This window comes from Myotis daubentonii, chromosome 2 (assembly GCF_963259705.1).
Source record: "Myotis daubentonii chromosome 2, mMyoDau2.1, whole genome shotgun sequence".
Classification (NCBI taxonomy): Eukaryota; Metazoa; Chordata; class Mammalia; order Chiroptera; family Vespertilionidae; genus Myotis; species Myotis daubentonii.
The window spans coordinates 68,880,127-68,896,858 of record NC_081841.1 but is presented as its reverse complement, the minus strand read 5'-3'; the positions used below and the strand labels follow the sequence as shown (position 1 = coordinate 68,896,858).

The 16,732-nt window shown below is 41.6% G+C and overlaps 1 protein-coding gene across 2 annotated transcripts in view; it reads left to right on the top strand.

Moving 5' to 3' along the window:
* The window catches only part of PTPRB (protein tyrosine phosphatase receptor type B), a 110,303-nt gene that overhangs the window by 18,719 nt on the left and 74,852 nt on the right, over positions 1 to 16,732 (top strand). Inside the window, exons 1-2 of one of the 2 annotated variants that reach the window (XM_059683631.1) lie at positions 8,908 to 9,465; positions 9,845 to 10,118. In XM_059683631.1, coding sequence (XP_059539614.1) covers positions 9,412 to 9,465; positions 9,845 to 10,118 — 328 coding nt within the window. In that variant the 5' untranslated portion in view covers positions 8,908 to 9,411. Of the gene's footprint in view, positions 1 to 8,907; positions 9,466 to 9,844; positions 10,119 to 16,732 lie in introns of those variants that run through there. The other variant, XM_059683630.1, reaches the window with a different exon arrangement.

Sequence of the window (16,732 nt, the reverse complement as noted above, 5' to 3'; positions counted from 1 at the left end):
TGTAGAAAAAAATATCAGGAAATCTTAGAGATGTGCCTGGGAGAGAGGGTGGAGCCTGCTGTTAGAGACATATCCTGTACTCTCAGCCCCTCCCTTCCAGGATTTAAAACAAATCTTGGCAAAGGCCAAAAGTCAGAGCAGCCATTAAATGCCAAATGTGGTTTGTGCTGATCTACTGAAAAGATTCTCTTGGGTACGAGATTGAAAGCAATGATAATTTATCACTTGGATCTTCTCAGAAAGACATTCTCCTCTGTGGACTTTGTCATTCTCTGGCATTAATGGGTGTTCGGCATCATATACTATTATTATTACTAGAAATCATAGTGTCTTACATTTGTTGAGTCCTTTAGCCAAAAACTGTTATACATATAATATGCACCTTCTCATTTAATCTTTGCAACTGCCCCCTTAAATGCCTTCATTATTTCCATTTCTCTGGAGACCTATGACCTAGGAAAGTTATGACCTAGGAAGCTAGAAAGAGTGCTTCAAATATAAATTTCCCAAAATGGCATCTCTAAGCAGAAGAAGATAATTACAGTTATTTTTAAAAAATATTTATCAAAATTATCTTACCTCAAATTTTAATACACCTCTTTTAAAACACATGACCCCTGCTGCAGGTTAAATTTCTATTCACTTTTGTGTAATTTACTGTTGAGCCAGTTCAAATTAAAACTTAGAAACAAATTTGCCAGATTGTAATGGTTTTTAGTTGACACAATCCCTGATTGCTTGGCTTTCTTCTTTTAAAAAAATATCTGGGGAAACACACATGAAAGTTGCATCACAAGAGTACTTCCTCTTCCTCAGAGGAAAAGGCATCAGAATTGGCCTCTCATCTAACATTTATTAAGTTTGCTGTGTGCTGATCCTTTTTCCTTTAGCATCTGCAGTTTATTTTTATTGAGGAGTTATAAATATCAAAATGTGCATATTATATTATAAATATATATTATGTGCATAATATATGTTATATAACATGAATAAGGATTATATAAGTTTATATATGTACATATATATCCTGTGTTATATAAAATACTACATTTCATGTCACCAATTTCTTTATTTGACACATTCTAAAATTGTTCAAGGTCTTCTAATTCACTGACATAGCTTCTTATATCCAGAGAGATCTCAGGGAAATTTGAAAGAACAAGAACAATAAACTATCATTACTCTCTTTAATATAAAATGAGTAGAGGCCCAGTGCACGAATTCGTGCATGGGTGCGGTCCCTCGGCCTGGCCGATGATCGAGGCCTTTGGGGGAGCGGGGAGGTGGGAGGTTGGCTGTGGGAGTTCACTGGCCACCAGGGGGCAGCTCCTGCATTGAGCATCTGCCCCCTGGTTGTCAGTGTGCATCATAGCAACTGGTTGACTGGTTGTTCCGGTCATTTGATCATAATAGTCACTTAGGCTTTTATATATATATAGATGTCTGGTGCAAGGTTTTGGATAGAGGGATTGACAACCTAAGACTTTTGTTTGGAACTTGTGTAGTTCTTTCTCACCAGCTAGAGCAGGAAGGCTTAAGACAAACAAACAAACAAAACAAACAAACAGAAAACAGATTATTTGGCCCACCTCAGCATTTCTGATTCCTCAGGGCTGGCAGAGCCTTAGAGTTTATACTTCTAGGAGGTGCTCAGATGATGCTGATGCCACTCTATGGGAACAATTGTCCTAAATTGTCCCTCCCTCCTTTTCCCCTTCTCCTCCTTTAATCTTCCCTCCCACTCAGATCATTTTCCATCTCTTTCTCTTTCTCTTCAAAAATCAACCTTGTGATGTTTTTCTTCCTTTGCCCTTCCCTCTTTTTTTTCTTCTCTTCTCTTTCCCATCTTCCCTTCTAAGATGATATCTGAGGCATCCAGATGGAATATGTTTAGGAGGACTTCTTCGGAGTATTTATTCACATAACAATATTTACTGAGCAACTTACAAAGATTCATTTATTCATTTATCCATTCATTCCACAAATATTTGTTGAAACTATACTTTTGTGCCAAGCTTTGTGCAAAAAGAACAAGACAAAAAAGACTCTGTCCTAAGGGAATTCCTCATATGCCCTGGGAAGGCAGATATTGTCATCAATGTTCTGAATGAAACAAATGGGTTACTGAAATGAAGACCGATAAAAGGACACTTTTTCCTTGTGAGGTCAGAAGAGGTCTGGCCCCTTACGGGTGTGTTTAAGCTGATACCTAAATGTGGAAAGGAAGATAACCAAGCAGAGCACCTGGGGAAGAGTGGTCCAAGAAGATGAAACAGCAGGCACAAAGGCCTGGGGGAGGAGAAAGTTGGCTCCATGGGGGTGTCTCCAAAACCGGAACTAGAGTCTGACAGCTAATGCTCAGTCAGTATTTGCTGAATAAACAGTGAATTATCAGACCTAGTCTACTGAAGCTTGGAGAGCAAGCAAGAGGGAGGTAAGAGATGGGCAGAGGCCAAGTCACAAAGGAAATTTCAGGTCATGGGTGAGGTGTCTGAATTAACCAATCAACATTACCAATCTGCTCTGCTCTTCTCTCATCCCCACAGCCTTCCCACCCTAGCCCAAACCCTGAAATGAATGAAGTAGCTGTTCTCAAAGTGTGGCCCCTAGACCATCATATCATTTGACATCTATATTCTTAATGTGACAAGAGCCATGCTTTCATCCATGAATTCATTATTAATGAATATGTAAATTATAACAATTATTCATTGACTAGAGGCCCAGTGCATGAAAATTCATGCACTGGAGGGGGTGTCCCTCAGTCCGTCCTGCCCCCTCTCACAGTCTGGGAGCCCTCAAGGATGGGAGGCAACCCGGGGATCAGGGGAAGGTGATGCCTCATCACACCTCTGCTGCTGCCACTGCTGGCAGCGCAAGCCTCAGCCGGCCCTGGTTACCTGAGCCTTGGGCAGCCCTGGGCAGCTGGGCAGCCACCATCCGAGGCTAGCCTGCACCTTGGGCCGGCCCTAAGTGGCTGGGGGGCTGAGAGCGGGTCCAGCCGCACCATGGGCCTGCTCCCTCCCCCCCCCCTCCGGCGGGGCTGAAAGGACTAGGGGACTCCAGCAGGGTTGAGGGGACTGGGCACCGCCATCTTGTGGCTATGTGTGCCACCATCTTTGTGATGGTGTGATGGTCAATTTGCATATTCCCCTTTATTAGATAGGATTGCTATGACAACTTGTTTAAAAGGCAGCTGCTTGTTCAGTCATATCTAATCAAAAGCAGCCCCACCTTTCTGGGAAAAGCTTCCTAGTGGCAAAGAGAAGAGGTTGTCCCCTGAAAAGTTACAGGGTGGCTGATCCAAAATTCCTGGAATGCAGTAACTTTTAAAGCAAACACAGTGTCATTACGCAGGATAAATAGGTTCAAACGAAGTTGAGGAATTCCAAACAAAGATGAGAGCAAAGGAAAAAAGGAATCGATTTATTTACACTTTGTACAGTAGTTTCAAATAAACTTGTAGAAAAGATGGTATCTGGCAGCCCCATGTTGCCTTGAATTCCTTATAATTCTAATTTTTAATATTAGTATAAATACTTTTAAAAGGAAAAATGTAACAATAATATCCAGAATTTAAGTTTTCCCTCATCATTGTATTTGTTATTTTTTATGAGTTATTTAGGACCCACTAACTTTTGGGGCACTCTGTTTGATTGTTAAAATCCACACACAGAAAGAAAGAAAGAAAGAAAGAAAGAAAGAGAGAGAGAGAGAGAGAGAGAGAGAGAGAGAGAGAGAGAGAGAGAAAGAAAGAAAGAAAGAAAGAAAGAAAGAAAGAAAGAAAGAAAGAAAGAAAGAAAGAAAGAAAGAAAGAAAGAAGAGAAGAGAAGAGAACTGGCACACTAGCAGTTACATAACTTTGGAAAAGAAATGTCTGTGACTACTGGTCCTTTCCTTCATGCATTGCTATGATTCTTCATATAATTGACATTAAAATAGATAAAGGACAGCACATGATTCTAAATATATGTATCTCTCAAAAATCAAATAAGTGCATATAAAGAAGTCATTCCTTCTTTTCCAATTTCCTATTCCCAAGGCATTATTAGCAACTCACTGTTAGTAATACAGAACGTGGAAGCATCTAAACTGTTGTGAGGAACCTTTGCCATTACTTGCTTGGTTAGTCCTCTTCAAATGTTGCCTTTTTGGTGCATTTGCCTGCACAAAAGTAAGGATTATAAGAAAGGATTGTTACACAGTCTACTGGAAATGAAAGTAACTTAAAAATTAACTTATAAGGTTGCTGGCATGTGGTGTTTTTTTAAAAAAAAGATGCTTGGTTTTTTTGACCGAGTGATCCCACTTCTAGGAATATATCCCAAGAAACTAGAAACACCAATCAGAAAGGACATATGTACCCCTATGTTCATAGCAGCACAAGTTACAATAGCTATAATTTGGAAACAGCCTAAGTGCCCATCAGCAGATCAGTGGATTAGAAACAGTGGTACATCTACACAATGGAATACTATGCTGCTGTAAAAAAGAAGGAGTTCTTACCATTTGCAACATCATGGATAGAACTGGAGAGCATTATGCTAAGTGAAAAAAGCCAGTCGGAGAAAGATAAATATCACATGATCTCACTCATTTGTGGAATATAATGAACAACATAAACTGATGGACTAAAATAGATCCAGAGACATAGACATAGAAGCATCAAACAGACTATCCAACCTCAGGGGGAAGGTGGGGGTGGGGGGAGGAGGGCGAGAGATCAACCATAGCACTTGTATGCATGCATATAAGCATAAGCCATGGACACAGTCAGTAGGGTGGGGTGAGGGCATGTGTGGGGAGGTGAGAACAAGTGGGGAGGGGTCAATGGGGGAAAAAGGATTCATATGTAATACTTTAAACAATAAAGACTTAAAAATTTAGTAAAATAAAGATAACAGGAACAACAACAAAGATGCTTGGGAAAACTTGTAGCATACAGGATCTACTTGGTGAGAAGATTCCAAATATGAGGAACAAATTATGAGAAATTTTATAAACCTCAGTGGAAAAGACAGGGATGAGCAGTAGAAGTTAGGAAAGCACAACCTATGTGAAGAATAAATTTTCAAAAGAGCAAAAAAGCTGATCTGGGTGCAATCTATAACTAGGCAGCCTGACATTTGTACAGCACATTAGAGTTTGCAAAGGTGCTTTAACATATGTGATCTATTTATTCTTTGTCATAGCTCTGGGAAATATTTAGAATAGGTATTACTCCAGTTTTACAGATGAGGAAAGCACATTGTCCTCTGAATACAGCACAAAAAGAAAAAGATGTTGAAAAGCAAGAAAGCTGAAAAAAAAGCCCCTTGTGAAGGCTGGAGGCAGCCAGGAGGCTTGCAGTATCTGAGCAAGGGAGGAGAGTGCGATTTCTGGTGATGCAGAAAGGCATGCCAGGCTGTGAAAGCCCTTGAACTTGGGGGCAAAATATGGAGAGCAAAGGCACTTTTCTAAGAAAGATGACCTGAACAATGAAATAGCAAAGATTCAGTTTTTCCAAAAAATACACACATGCTTTGAGTTTGACCTTTGAGTGTTTGTTAATTCAAAGGAGATTTGAAATCTTTGGTCTGACTGCAGAGGAAAGCCCATAGAATCTCTGAACGAGTAAAAATTTCATGTTTTCATTAAGAGATTAAACACACACACACACACACATGTTTCCTAAAATAATTTAAATAAGTTTTACTTTTTCCTTCGTTTCTTCAAAGTAGTTAGCAGTTGATAGAGTAGCCTATAATATAGCTTTCTGTGTATATAATCTATTTGAAAAGAAAGGAATATGCCGGGGTCCAACCCCAGCGGGTCCAGGGGTCCCCAAAGGTGTGGACGGAGTCGGCGAAGAAGGAATGACACGGAGACAGCGTTCAGTTGATCAGCAGCCTTGCCAGGATCTCTAGCCACAATCTCCAGCCAAGTTCTGTGTCCATGTTCTCTTGCTAGGTTCTCCAGGTTCTCCAGCCAGGTTCTGTAGCCATGTTTCCTCGCTAGGTTCTCCAGCCAGGTTCTGTCTGAGATCTCCAGCCAGGTTCGGTCACCAGGTTCTAGTCAGGTTCTCTTGCCATATTTCTGTAGTCAGGTTCAGTCCAGGATCTTTTGCCATGTTCTCTCCAGCGAAGTTCTTCTGTCTGTAGGTTCTGTGTAGGTTCTGTCTTCTGAGTTCTGACTTCTAAGTTCTGAGTCTTGCTGTCTTGTTACATCTGTATTTATACCAGTTGATTCAATCCTATCAATCTCTATTACAAAGGTTAGGGCGTTTCTTATCTCCATTCCAGGGAGTAAAGATTATGTAGCTTAAGCATGATTGTTCATAGTTAAAGTGATTAATTACCCGCCTGGCACTTAGTTGAGGGGTTTTATTCCCTCCCTAACTTCAGGGGAAAATCCCTACCTGGGGATTCAACCTTTCTCGGAGAGGTGACCTTGGTTAAAACACAGCGCCAAGAAGGTAAGCAAACATATTAAGAACCGTATGCCATATATGCCAGGTCCCTTGAAACAGCAAGGATTGCCCGGCTCCCGGCAAATTCCCCCTTTTTTATTTTTTAAAAGCAAGCATTAAAAAGAAAAACCTCAAATGCTCTCTTATATCCATTTTAAGAGTATGATTGGCGCTTCCCGCTATTACCTGAGTCCTGATCTATCATCCCAGGGAGAGCTTGTCAATCCTGCACTTTCCCAGGGTAGAAAGGCTGCAGTGGGGTTAAGGATAAGGTTCCTTGGGCCTACCTTCTCCCATGCCATTACATTTACCTTTCCTTCCTCAGAAAAGCATGGACATACTTCTTGTATAAAACGTTCTGTCTGACTGGGAGTAACCTTAATTCCTCTGCTAGCAAGCATATATGTTAAAAGATCAATACAGAGTCTTCTTTCTTTGGACTCAGTATGGCACATCTTCTCAATCTAAGAATCAATACAGAGTCTTCTTTCTTTGGACTCAGTATGGCACATCTTCTCAATCTAAGTTCTGTACTATCCACCTTCTTACCCTACTTATCCTCTGTAGGGGGATTTGCAGGACCCTGGTGGAGTCCTATCCGTTCTGAATGTGGGGATTCTCAATGGGGGGGGCTTACCTATGGGAATCCTGTTCCAGGGGTTCCCAAAGGTGTGGACGGAGTCGGCGAAGACTATCCACCCTCTTCCTACGGTGGAGTCCTATCCGTCCCGAGCGCGGGGGGGCTTACCTAAGGGTCCCTGTTCAGGCGCCAGATGCTGGGGTCCAACCCCAGCAGGTCCAGGGGTTCCCAAAGGCGTAGACAGAGTCGGCGAAGAAGGAAGGACACGGAGACAGTGTTCAGTTCATCAGCAGCCTAGCCAGGATCTCCAGCCAGGATCTCCAGCCAAGTTCTGGTCTGGATCTCCAGAGAGGTTCTGCTTTGGATCTCCAGCGAGGTTCTGTAGCCATGTTCCCTCGCTAGGTTCTTCAGCCAGGTTCTGTCCAGGTTCTCCAGCCAGGTTCAGTCACCAGGTTCTAGTCAGGTTCTCTTGCCAATTTCTGTAGTCAGGTTCAGTCCAGGATCTTTTGCCATGTTCTCTCCAGCAAAGTTCTTCTGTCTGTAGGTTCTGTGTAGGTTCTGTCTGTAGGTTCTCTCTTCTAAGTTCTGTGTTCTAAGTTCTGTCTTGTTACATCTGTATTTATACCAGTTGATTCAATCCTATCAATCTCTATTATAAAGGTTAGGGCGTTTCTTATCTCCATTCCAGGGAGTAAAGATTATGTAGCTTAAGCATGATTGTTCGTGGTTAAAGTGATTAATTACCCGCCTGGCACTTAGTTAAGAGGTTTTATTCCCTCCCTAACTTCAGGGGAAAATCCCTACTTGGGGAAACCACCTTTCTCAGAGACCTTGGTTAAAACACATAGTGCCAAGAAGGTGAGCAAACATATTAAGAACAGTATGCCATATATGCCAGGTCCCTTGAAACAGCAAGCATGGACCGGCTCCCGGCAGGAATATGTCATCTTTTTCATTGATTTAGCTCTAGAGTATTCTGATTTGAAAATTAAAATGTGAAATCTCATCTCTTTTGACAGCTATTAGGGATGGCACCCCCCAAAAAGCATTCAAACACTATAAAAGCTATTGCAATATTACGTTATAATCACCTGTTACCTAACTGTACAATTAAACATTTTTGCTCTTTGGTTATTGGGAACTGTTGTAAAATCCATTTTCAGATACACGATAATTCAGATACTGAGGCAGTTGCTAAAAAGCATATCGTCAGTCCTGAAAAGTGAATAAGTGTCTTTCTTTTGTAGTTGTTATATATGGGGGAGCTGAGCCATCAATAGTGTCTTCCACAAGCAAGAGTTTATATTTCTTTCTTATATTCCTTGGACATTTATGGATGAATTGGCTTTCACTGCTGGATGATCGGTGGTGAAACTGCTTTGCCTGTGGGTTGAACAATTGGCAGTGATTTCTGTTCTTGGTTAGCACCAGTTGCATAACACTTAGGGAGGACACAGACCTCTACATCAGAGGATGGGGACAGTGAATGGCAGAAAAAATAAAGGTCAAGTTGACAATGGACAAGATCCTTGGGGGGGGGGGGGTCTTTTTCTCTTGCTGGTGTCAGAAGGATGCGCATTGGGACAAAGGAATGCTTGGAGGTGAGAAGGGCAAAAGCGCTCTAATAAAAGCCTTCAGGAGAGTGTAAATGACCCCGGGAATTCTGTCGCGGTTAAGTTTAATTCTGGGCAAAAGAGGCTCTGGAGAGCGCAGACGAGGAAGATAGGAAGGAAGACAGGGAGGGGGAGACACTGGGCATAGAGGGAGGAAGGGGCAGGGGTGGGGGGGGCGGGGGCTGGAAAGTGAGAGGGAGCAAGTGCTGATTGTGGCTAAGGCGGCGGGGTTGGGGACCAAGGGTGGGGAAAAGTGAAAGTCGAGGGGAGGGGACGAAGGAGGAGGAAGCAGTGCTTCTGGGATCCCGACGGGACCCCTAGCCGGGGAGAGGGCGGCGCGGGGCAGCGGGGGGCAGCTTGGCCCGCCTTGAGCGCCCTTGGCAGCCGCAGGCGTTGGCTCCTCCGGGCTCCCTCCCTCGCCGGCGCATTGTTCCTTTGCCGGGAGACGAGGAAATTGCCTTTTGATTGCGGAAGTCCGCGGACGGGGCGCGGGGCGAGGCAGAGCGGGTCAGAATGGCAGCGTGGGAAGGGCGGCGCGCTGCCGGCCCCCGCCGCCTCCCGCGTCCGCAGCCCGCCCGGGGCGGCAGCCACAGCAGCAGCAGCGGCGGCCGCGGCAGCCCTCGCACGTCGCCAGCCCCGAGGGAAGCGCCCCGCGCCCGCCGGGCGCCCTGAGCGCGCGCAACACGTGGCCCCCCGCGCGGCCGTCGGGGCCACCGGGCACCGCAGCCCCTCGGCGGAGCCAGGGAGGGAAGCCCTGGCCGCCGAGCGCGATGCTGAGCCAGGGAGCCGGGCTGGCCCTGTGCACCGCACTGAGCCTGCTGCAGGTGAGTGGACGGGGAGGTCGCGGGCCGACGCGCGCCATGCCCGCCCCGCGGGGCCCAACTCTCACGCACCCACTTTCTGGTCTCCTTGCTTATGTTTTGGGGAGGGAGGGGGCTGGATTTCTTTATCTCCCCTGGGAAGAAAGATCCTCCACTGAGCCTCCAGCCAAACTGTCCGGGACAAAAAAGCCACTTTTTTCTCCTGCTGCTCTGGGGAAGGAGCCCCTGGGAGACCGTTGCCACCCACCTCCTCCCGGGGTGCGCCCCGGGATGCGCTGAGGCTGGGGGGAGGGTTGAGTGGCGTCGCGGGGAGCTCGCGGTGGAGCTGCCCCTGGGCAGCCCAGGCTGCGGGCTTCAGCTGCTGTCTCTGGTTCCTTTGCAGACCGGACTGGGGGAGCCGGCGAGGTGTAACTTCACCGTGACCGAGTCCAGGGTCTCCAGCCGGGCCGCGTCTCTCCAGTGGAGGACTCTGGGGCCGCCCTGTAACTTCAGCCTCATGTACAGCAATGGCACATCGCGGTTCACGAGGTGCCACCCCGTGAGGATAGACAACACCACCTATGAATGTAACCCCAAGGATTTACAAGCGGGAACCGTCTATAACTTCAGGATTGTGGCTCTGGATGGAGAAGAGAGAACCGTGGTCTTGCAAACAGGTAAAGGGGTGACAGGTGCTTGTTGGATGGCCAGCCCTGCCTCATCCAGCTGGTGCTTCATTTGAGTCCCAGGCATACAAAAAATAAAGGTAAAAATGCCTGTGGAGAGAAATGTCCCCAGGTCTGGCCAGAAGCAGCCCGGTTGGCTTTCAGAGAGTTCCTTAGTGCTGAAAACAGCGGACTCTTCGCTTCTAGGTTACAGCAAAGAGACACTGTGGAGGGAGTCTGTTAAAGTGATGTGGTTTGAGCTTCCAATCCATTAAATTGTCAAGCCCTGGAATAATTTTAAGTAAATGTTTTTAGAATAAATAATGGAAGTGCAATGATTAGGGATATGCCTTTCCTCAACTTAGTTTTATTTTTGGAACCAGGATATAAAATCTTCAGGAGTAGAATAGAGCCATTCATAAGAGACTATTAGACAAGTCCTTTGAAACAAGGGTACGAAAATAATTTTGTATTACGTAACTAAAACTGTGCAGTATCAGAGAACGTCCTTTGGTTACTCTGCACTGCAAGTCAGTTATTTTCTTTACACTTTTGGTAAATCCTTCCATGCATATATGCATGCTAAATTTGTCTTTCCTGCCTCCGTTTGCTTATCTGAATAATAAGAGTGGTAGACTTGGTCATTTAGCTCCAAGTTCTTACAGAGTGCCAGCCACTTAGGTAGGGACTCGCATGCACCTTACCTCACTAATCCCCATGCCATCCCCAGATGTGTTCTAACTTCTCTAATGACTTTGATGTCTTATGACTTCATTCGCCTTCCTTTTAACATTATCTTTATTTATTGCAATAAGTGAAGAAAAGTGACTTTTATCTAGAAAGTCAAATTTAACTGAAGAATTCCAGAAGTTAAATTTAGAAATGTGTTGTCCTTACTATTCTTTCACATGCAGCCTGAACAAAGATCACTTCTTCAGCTAGAGTTCTTCAAAGAGGTGTGAGAACTTTCCGTTCTCAGGATCAGGAAATGGGTTCATGAAATTAGTCAAGCAAATATTAATTCTCTTACGTTTTCAAAGAAAAGTTAAGAATGCCCAGTTACATCACTTGACTTACTTCACATGAAACTTTTAAATAATTTCTGAGATTTGCAAAAACTTAAATTGAAAAGAAATACCACTTGTTAAACAGTTGTATTTTCATATAGAATCAGAAAGAATGGAATCAACCACGTAATTAGAATATTTTATAGAAGTTTAAGCAACTTGGGTTTTAGTCATAAAGTTGTTGGTTTCTTGGTATGTGAAGATAGTTTTGTGAACATTCAGATTGGTAATGCTGTGAAATTTATGACAGAACTTCCAGATGTATTCATTACATTTGATAAGATGTCTGTGTTGAGTGGACCAGATGATTTTAAAAAATAGGTGAGCCTTCAGAAGCTTATGGGAGAAAGGATGGAGACATTCCTAAGCCAGGATACAGTCACTTGACCCATAGGTTTTTGGAAATAAACGTTGATGGAAAAGGACATAGTGTGGAGGTTACTAGTTAGAATGCCCTTTCGATTTAATTATACATGTAGGTGTTACAAGTCCAGAGACATTTGTGAAATGTAATAAATATTTCAGTTTTATTAACTATGTCGAGTTTTACAAAAAGACTTCATCAGCATCCAATATGTTAGCATCCAGGTTCTCATCATTTTTCCTAAGGAGTTACTTTTACAGTACCACAGGTACACTTCACACCACAAATTTTATGTGCTCCATGATGAATATGAAGAATGAAACTTGCAGGTGATGTTTGTATAATGGTAATTTTTCACACTTATTTGTATGATGGTATAACTCTTCTTAGGATTCTCCACACTTAACAAATAATTATATTTAAGTAAACGTTTTTTTGAAACTTAAGATTTAAAATCAGGTTTCAAGGAGGATATTTTTTGGTTGGTTTTTTATTTTTTGTTAATAGTGCCATCTATATTTTAAAGATATGTGTGAATTTTTCATTTATTTAAGAGAAAGGACCAGTACTCCTCTATATTAATTGCTAAACTACAGAGATGAGATCTACAAATTATACTTTAGTGTAATAAAACAGGACCAACTAGTGGTATATAATACAAACTCTGAGATATAACTTCAAAGAGGAAAGTCATTCAAAGTGTGATGTGCTATCTTTATGCCAATTTGCCTGACTTGTTGGGCTGCAATAAATCAGAGTGAGAGCAAGGCATGACCTGGCTAGAAAGGCAGCAGTTGCTTGGATTATCTCTGTATAAGTGTGATTTGTCTGATTGTTTTTCCTAATAATTTTCTAAAAGAACTAGTTATTTTGGTGTCATGTAGCCATGACCTTAAAGATCAAAATTTTAACTAAATGAGAACTATTTCAGCAACAACCAATTTTCACTCCAGCTTTTAAATCGGAACAGCAAAATGTGTGCATTCATATTCAGTTCAGCAAACGTTTATTGAGCATGGATACTGCAGTGACTAACACCAGCTAGTGATTGGTGAGCTTATAAAGACGATACATGGTGCCCTTGCAGGGCTGTGCTGAGGTGAGAGAAGGTCATGATGAAGGTGGTGTCAGACCTTTGCCGCTTCTTTCCTGGGTGAAGACCTTGCCCTGCCTCCTGAATGTACGTCATGCTTTCATGACCACGGAGAAGACATTGGGAAGGTCTCAGGTTTCTTCAGCCACTAAAACATCTGTGCAACAACCATAATAAGTTGAAAGCCAAATTACTTAGTTGTGATTTCATCAGAAATCAGATAAGAAGATAGCTGATATTGGAGAACCCCACACTTTTGCAACACTGTGTCCTCAGTTTTGAGCAGAAGCTGAGAACTGATAGCCCCTAGGGATGTGTAGGTGTCTACATAATAGCGGTTTTATTTGGTTCACGTAGTGTTTGTGAAGAGTTCAGTTTGTTTCACCAGCATTAAAAAAATGGAAAATTTACATTAAAAAAACAGATGTATGGATTCTCTTAAAATATTGGAAAATTTGGCAAAACTGGGCCATCAAATTCCTAGAACTCTCTAGAGCTGAATTGTGGCTTCTCTTTTCAGATACTAATTCACTTGACCATTACATATGTCCTTACCTGAATGCATCCTAAGGACATTTGAGTTAGTTTAAATGAAATTTTCTGGTTTTCATTTAGAACTTTTGGGGGCTTTTATCTTCCCATCAATAAGAAGTAGTTTTTTAGCAACTAAAATGACATCTAGTACATGGTACACGTTCAATAAATATTGATTAAATGGATGGATGGATAGATGAATGAATGAATGAGTTAATGAATAGATTAATAGTTGGATCTATACATGAATAGATAGATAGATAGATAGATAGATAGATAGATAGATAGATAGATAGATAGATAGATAGATAGATGATAGATAGATAGATAGATAGTAAATATGAATGAAAGAAATGAATATTTTAGTAGGAAAATATACATATACTAAAAATACAGCCTACTCTCATTGCTTTTTGGGTAAGTTAAGGAGCCCAGGGAAGTAGACTAGTGGTAGGGAACTTCACCCATAGGAGGAATATCTTAGCTGTATATACCCTCTTGTTAGTTAGTTTCACCTACTTATTCATGAGAGGAAAAAATCAGCACTTTTAATATGGTTAACTCCTTTTTCTTTAATAAAAAGCATTTTAGAAGCTGTAATTACCAAATCATCATATCAGCTATTATTTCCATTTCAAAATGCTGTTTATTGTACTAACCTACTAGGGCTTCCATTGCAAAATACTACAGACTGAATGGTCTAAATAACAGAAATTTATTTTCTTTCATTTCTGGGGTCTAAAAGTCCCAGATCAAGGTGTCAGCAAGTTTCTTCTGAGGCTTCTCTGATTCGCTTGCAGGTGGCACTTTCTCACTACGTCCACACGTGGTGTCCCTCTGTCTGTGCTGTCTGTGCCCTAATCTCCTCTTCTTATGAGGACCCCAGTCATACTGGAATGGGTTCCCCTAACAATCTTCTTAACTTTATTACCTCTTTAGAGGCTTTATCTCCAAACACAGTCACATTCTGAAGTATTGCGGGTTAGAGCTTCAACATATGAATTTTAGAGGAACACAATTCAGCCCATAACAGTTACATAGCTTTAAACATAGGCCATGATTTCTGTAAGCTATTTGCATCGAAATCTCTTGCAGAGCTTGTTATGAAGGCATATTTTTTGCTTCTGCCCAGCCTGTAATGAATTTAGAAATAGTGGAGTCTAGGGTATTTGATTTTAAACAAATATCGAGGTGAATCAGTGCACACTGGAGTTCAAGAGCTATTGGCATAGTTTTTCTATTTTTCATTGGCATCAAAATGTTGGTACCATTCCTCTTTATGCATGGTCAAATCTGAATAGATAAAATAAATATTACACTGACCACATATTGTTTAATTTTATCCTCATGACAGTCCTGTGGAGGGAGTATTATGAAGGCCCGGGTTGCAGAGTGGTTAAGAGTTGAGTTCTGGAAGCTGCTGCCTCCATCACTTACTTGACAAGTTGCCTTGGGCAAGTTATTAAACTCCCCAAGCCTAATCTATAAAGTGGGGATGATAATAAAAATATCGCCTACTTCATAGGGTCTTTAAGTGGTTCATATAAATTCTACAATGGTTTTTATCACATACTAAGTGTGTACTAAGTTTGCTATTATTACTTTCAGGTTGGAGATAAGATTGATATTCCTAAGAATTAACAGATCATGAATCCACACAGCTAATAGAGGATAGGCATAGAACTTGAACCCCAATTCACTGCATCCAACTCCAATTCTTTCCCCTATTCTGCAAAAAACGGACATAGTTCTTAAGCTGGTATTAGTTCTTTCAAATTACTACATGACACTTTGTTATTACTTTCCAAGTTGACTTTTTAAGGAAAAAAATATACTAAAAAATAAGTCTCTCTGTGTGTGTGTGTGTGTGTATGTAGCCTACACAAAGGTGGAATAATGATTAAATGTGTTAGAGTGTGAAGAAATTATAAATTATTAGCAGCAATTGATTTTCAATTGCTTTGAATTCTTGGTGATGAATGCCAGTATTTAGCAATCAGCTACTTGCAGTCTATTTCAGGAGTTCTAAAGTCAAGCTGAGCTGCATATAGGGAACGAACCAACTTAGTGCTCTGAACTTGATCTTCTTTTGCGTGCTTAGGAAGTGTCCTCCATTAGTCTGACTTCTGTTGGTGGGCATGGCGTTCTACAGGTTAGCAAGAAATAAATAAAATCTAATTTGTCCAGACAGAATGAGAGGAGAACACAGAAAAATTGCTTCACTTTCCATTCCCAGACACCAATTCGCTGGAATCCCCCAGGGAGATAAAGAATAATTCTGACATCTTTCTGACCTTGTCGGAGAAGTCAACTGCCATTTACTGGGAGCCCAACATGTGTGAGGGCTGCACTTCCTTCTTTACCTCCATTACCTCTTAGCACTTAAACCCTGCAACGTACTGTGGGCCCCATTGTAGATAGGAAACTGAGCATCAGCAAAAGTAAGCAGCTTGCCTAAAGTCACCTTTGTAACGGACAGTGTTGAGATTTGAACCCAGGTTTTGTTTAATATCTAAGTTAGTTGTTAATTGCCTGAGTAGACTGTAAACTCTCACATGGTAGACCACCTACTAATTACATATGTAAAGCCAAATATGATGACCTAGAAAATAAGGGGGCATCCTGCACTTAATGATGATGCAAATAATTGTCAAAACCACTTTAATTTCCCTTTCAAGGTTGTTAAAACTTTGAAAGTTCCTTCTTGCCTGAACTTCGTTTCTAGTGTATTAAGGTGATAAATCAAATGCATGTTAACCTGATGTGTTGGCATAATATAGAATATCATCTTAAAAGACATCAGAAAACTGACTAGTATAGTCAAACAGCAACAATCACAAAGTAAAAGAGATGTGTTTAATTAACTGGAGACTGTGAGCCATCACTTTTTCACTTTGTTCTGTAGGGCAAAAGCCACAAACCATCCGTTGGTGCAGGTTTTCAAAACTGAGAAAATCTATTGTAAACTCTCAGATCTTACAGATAGACTGCGGTGCTATTATGACTTCAAGAAGAGCATTTGGTATTAACCCATGGGTTGCCTGCACTCTTGTGATAAGGTTGATTTTATTTCCAAAATGAATACTATCATTTTGAACTCTAAACACTCTGGAAATTCCTATATCAAAAGGTATTTTAATAGCCATGCAAAAGAATTTTTTAAGAAAATATTGCTTTCATTATATGTATATATGAGTTTCTTCCTCTTCCTGTAACATTAAAAAAAATGAAAAAACAAGGAAGAATTCATTTTGGTTCAGGAATTTAGCTACACTTCATCTTTTCCTCTGAGAACAGAAAAGTTGGATTGACATCAAGCCAGTTTACGGTATTCTAGGACTTCCAAATACTGGTAGAGCCACTGAAATCTGGCAGATGAATATGGCAGCACTTTGCATTGGGCATTTCAGGTCTATCTGAAACGCAGAAGCACAAAGATGTCTTAAATTTATAGCTAATGATAAATTTTGATGTATTGCTTGAAATTAAATTATTGATTTATGGTTTTCAACAATTCTTACAGTTTACTAAAAGGCCCAGTACAGGAAATTCGTGCACGGGGTTGGGG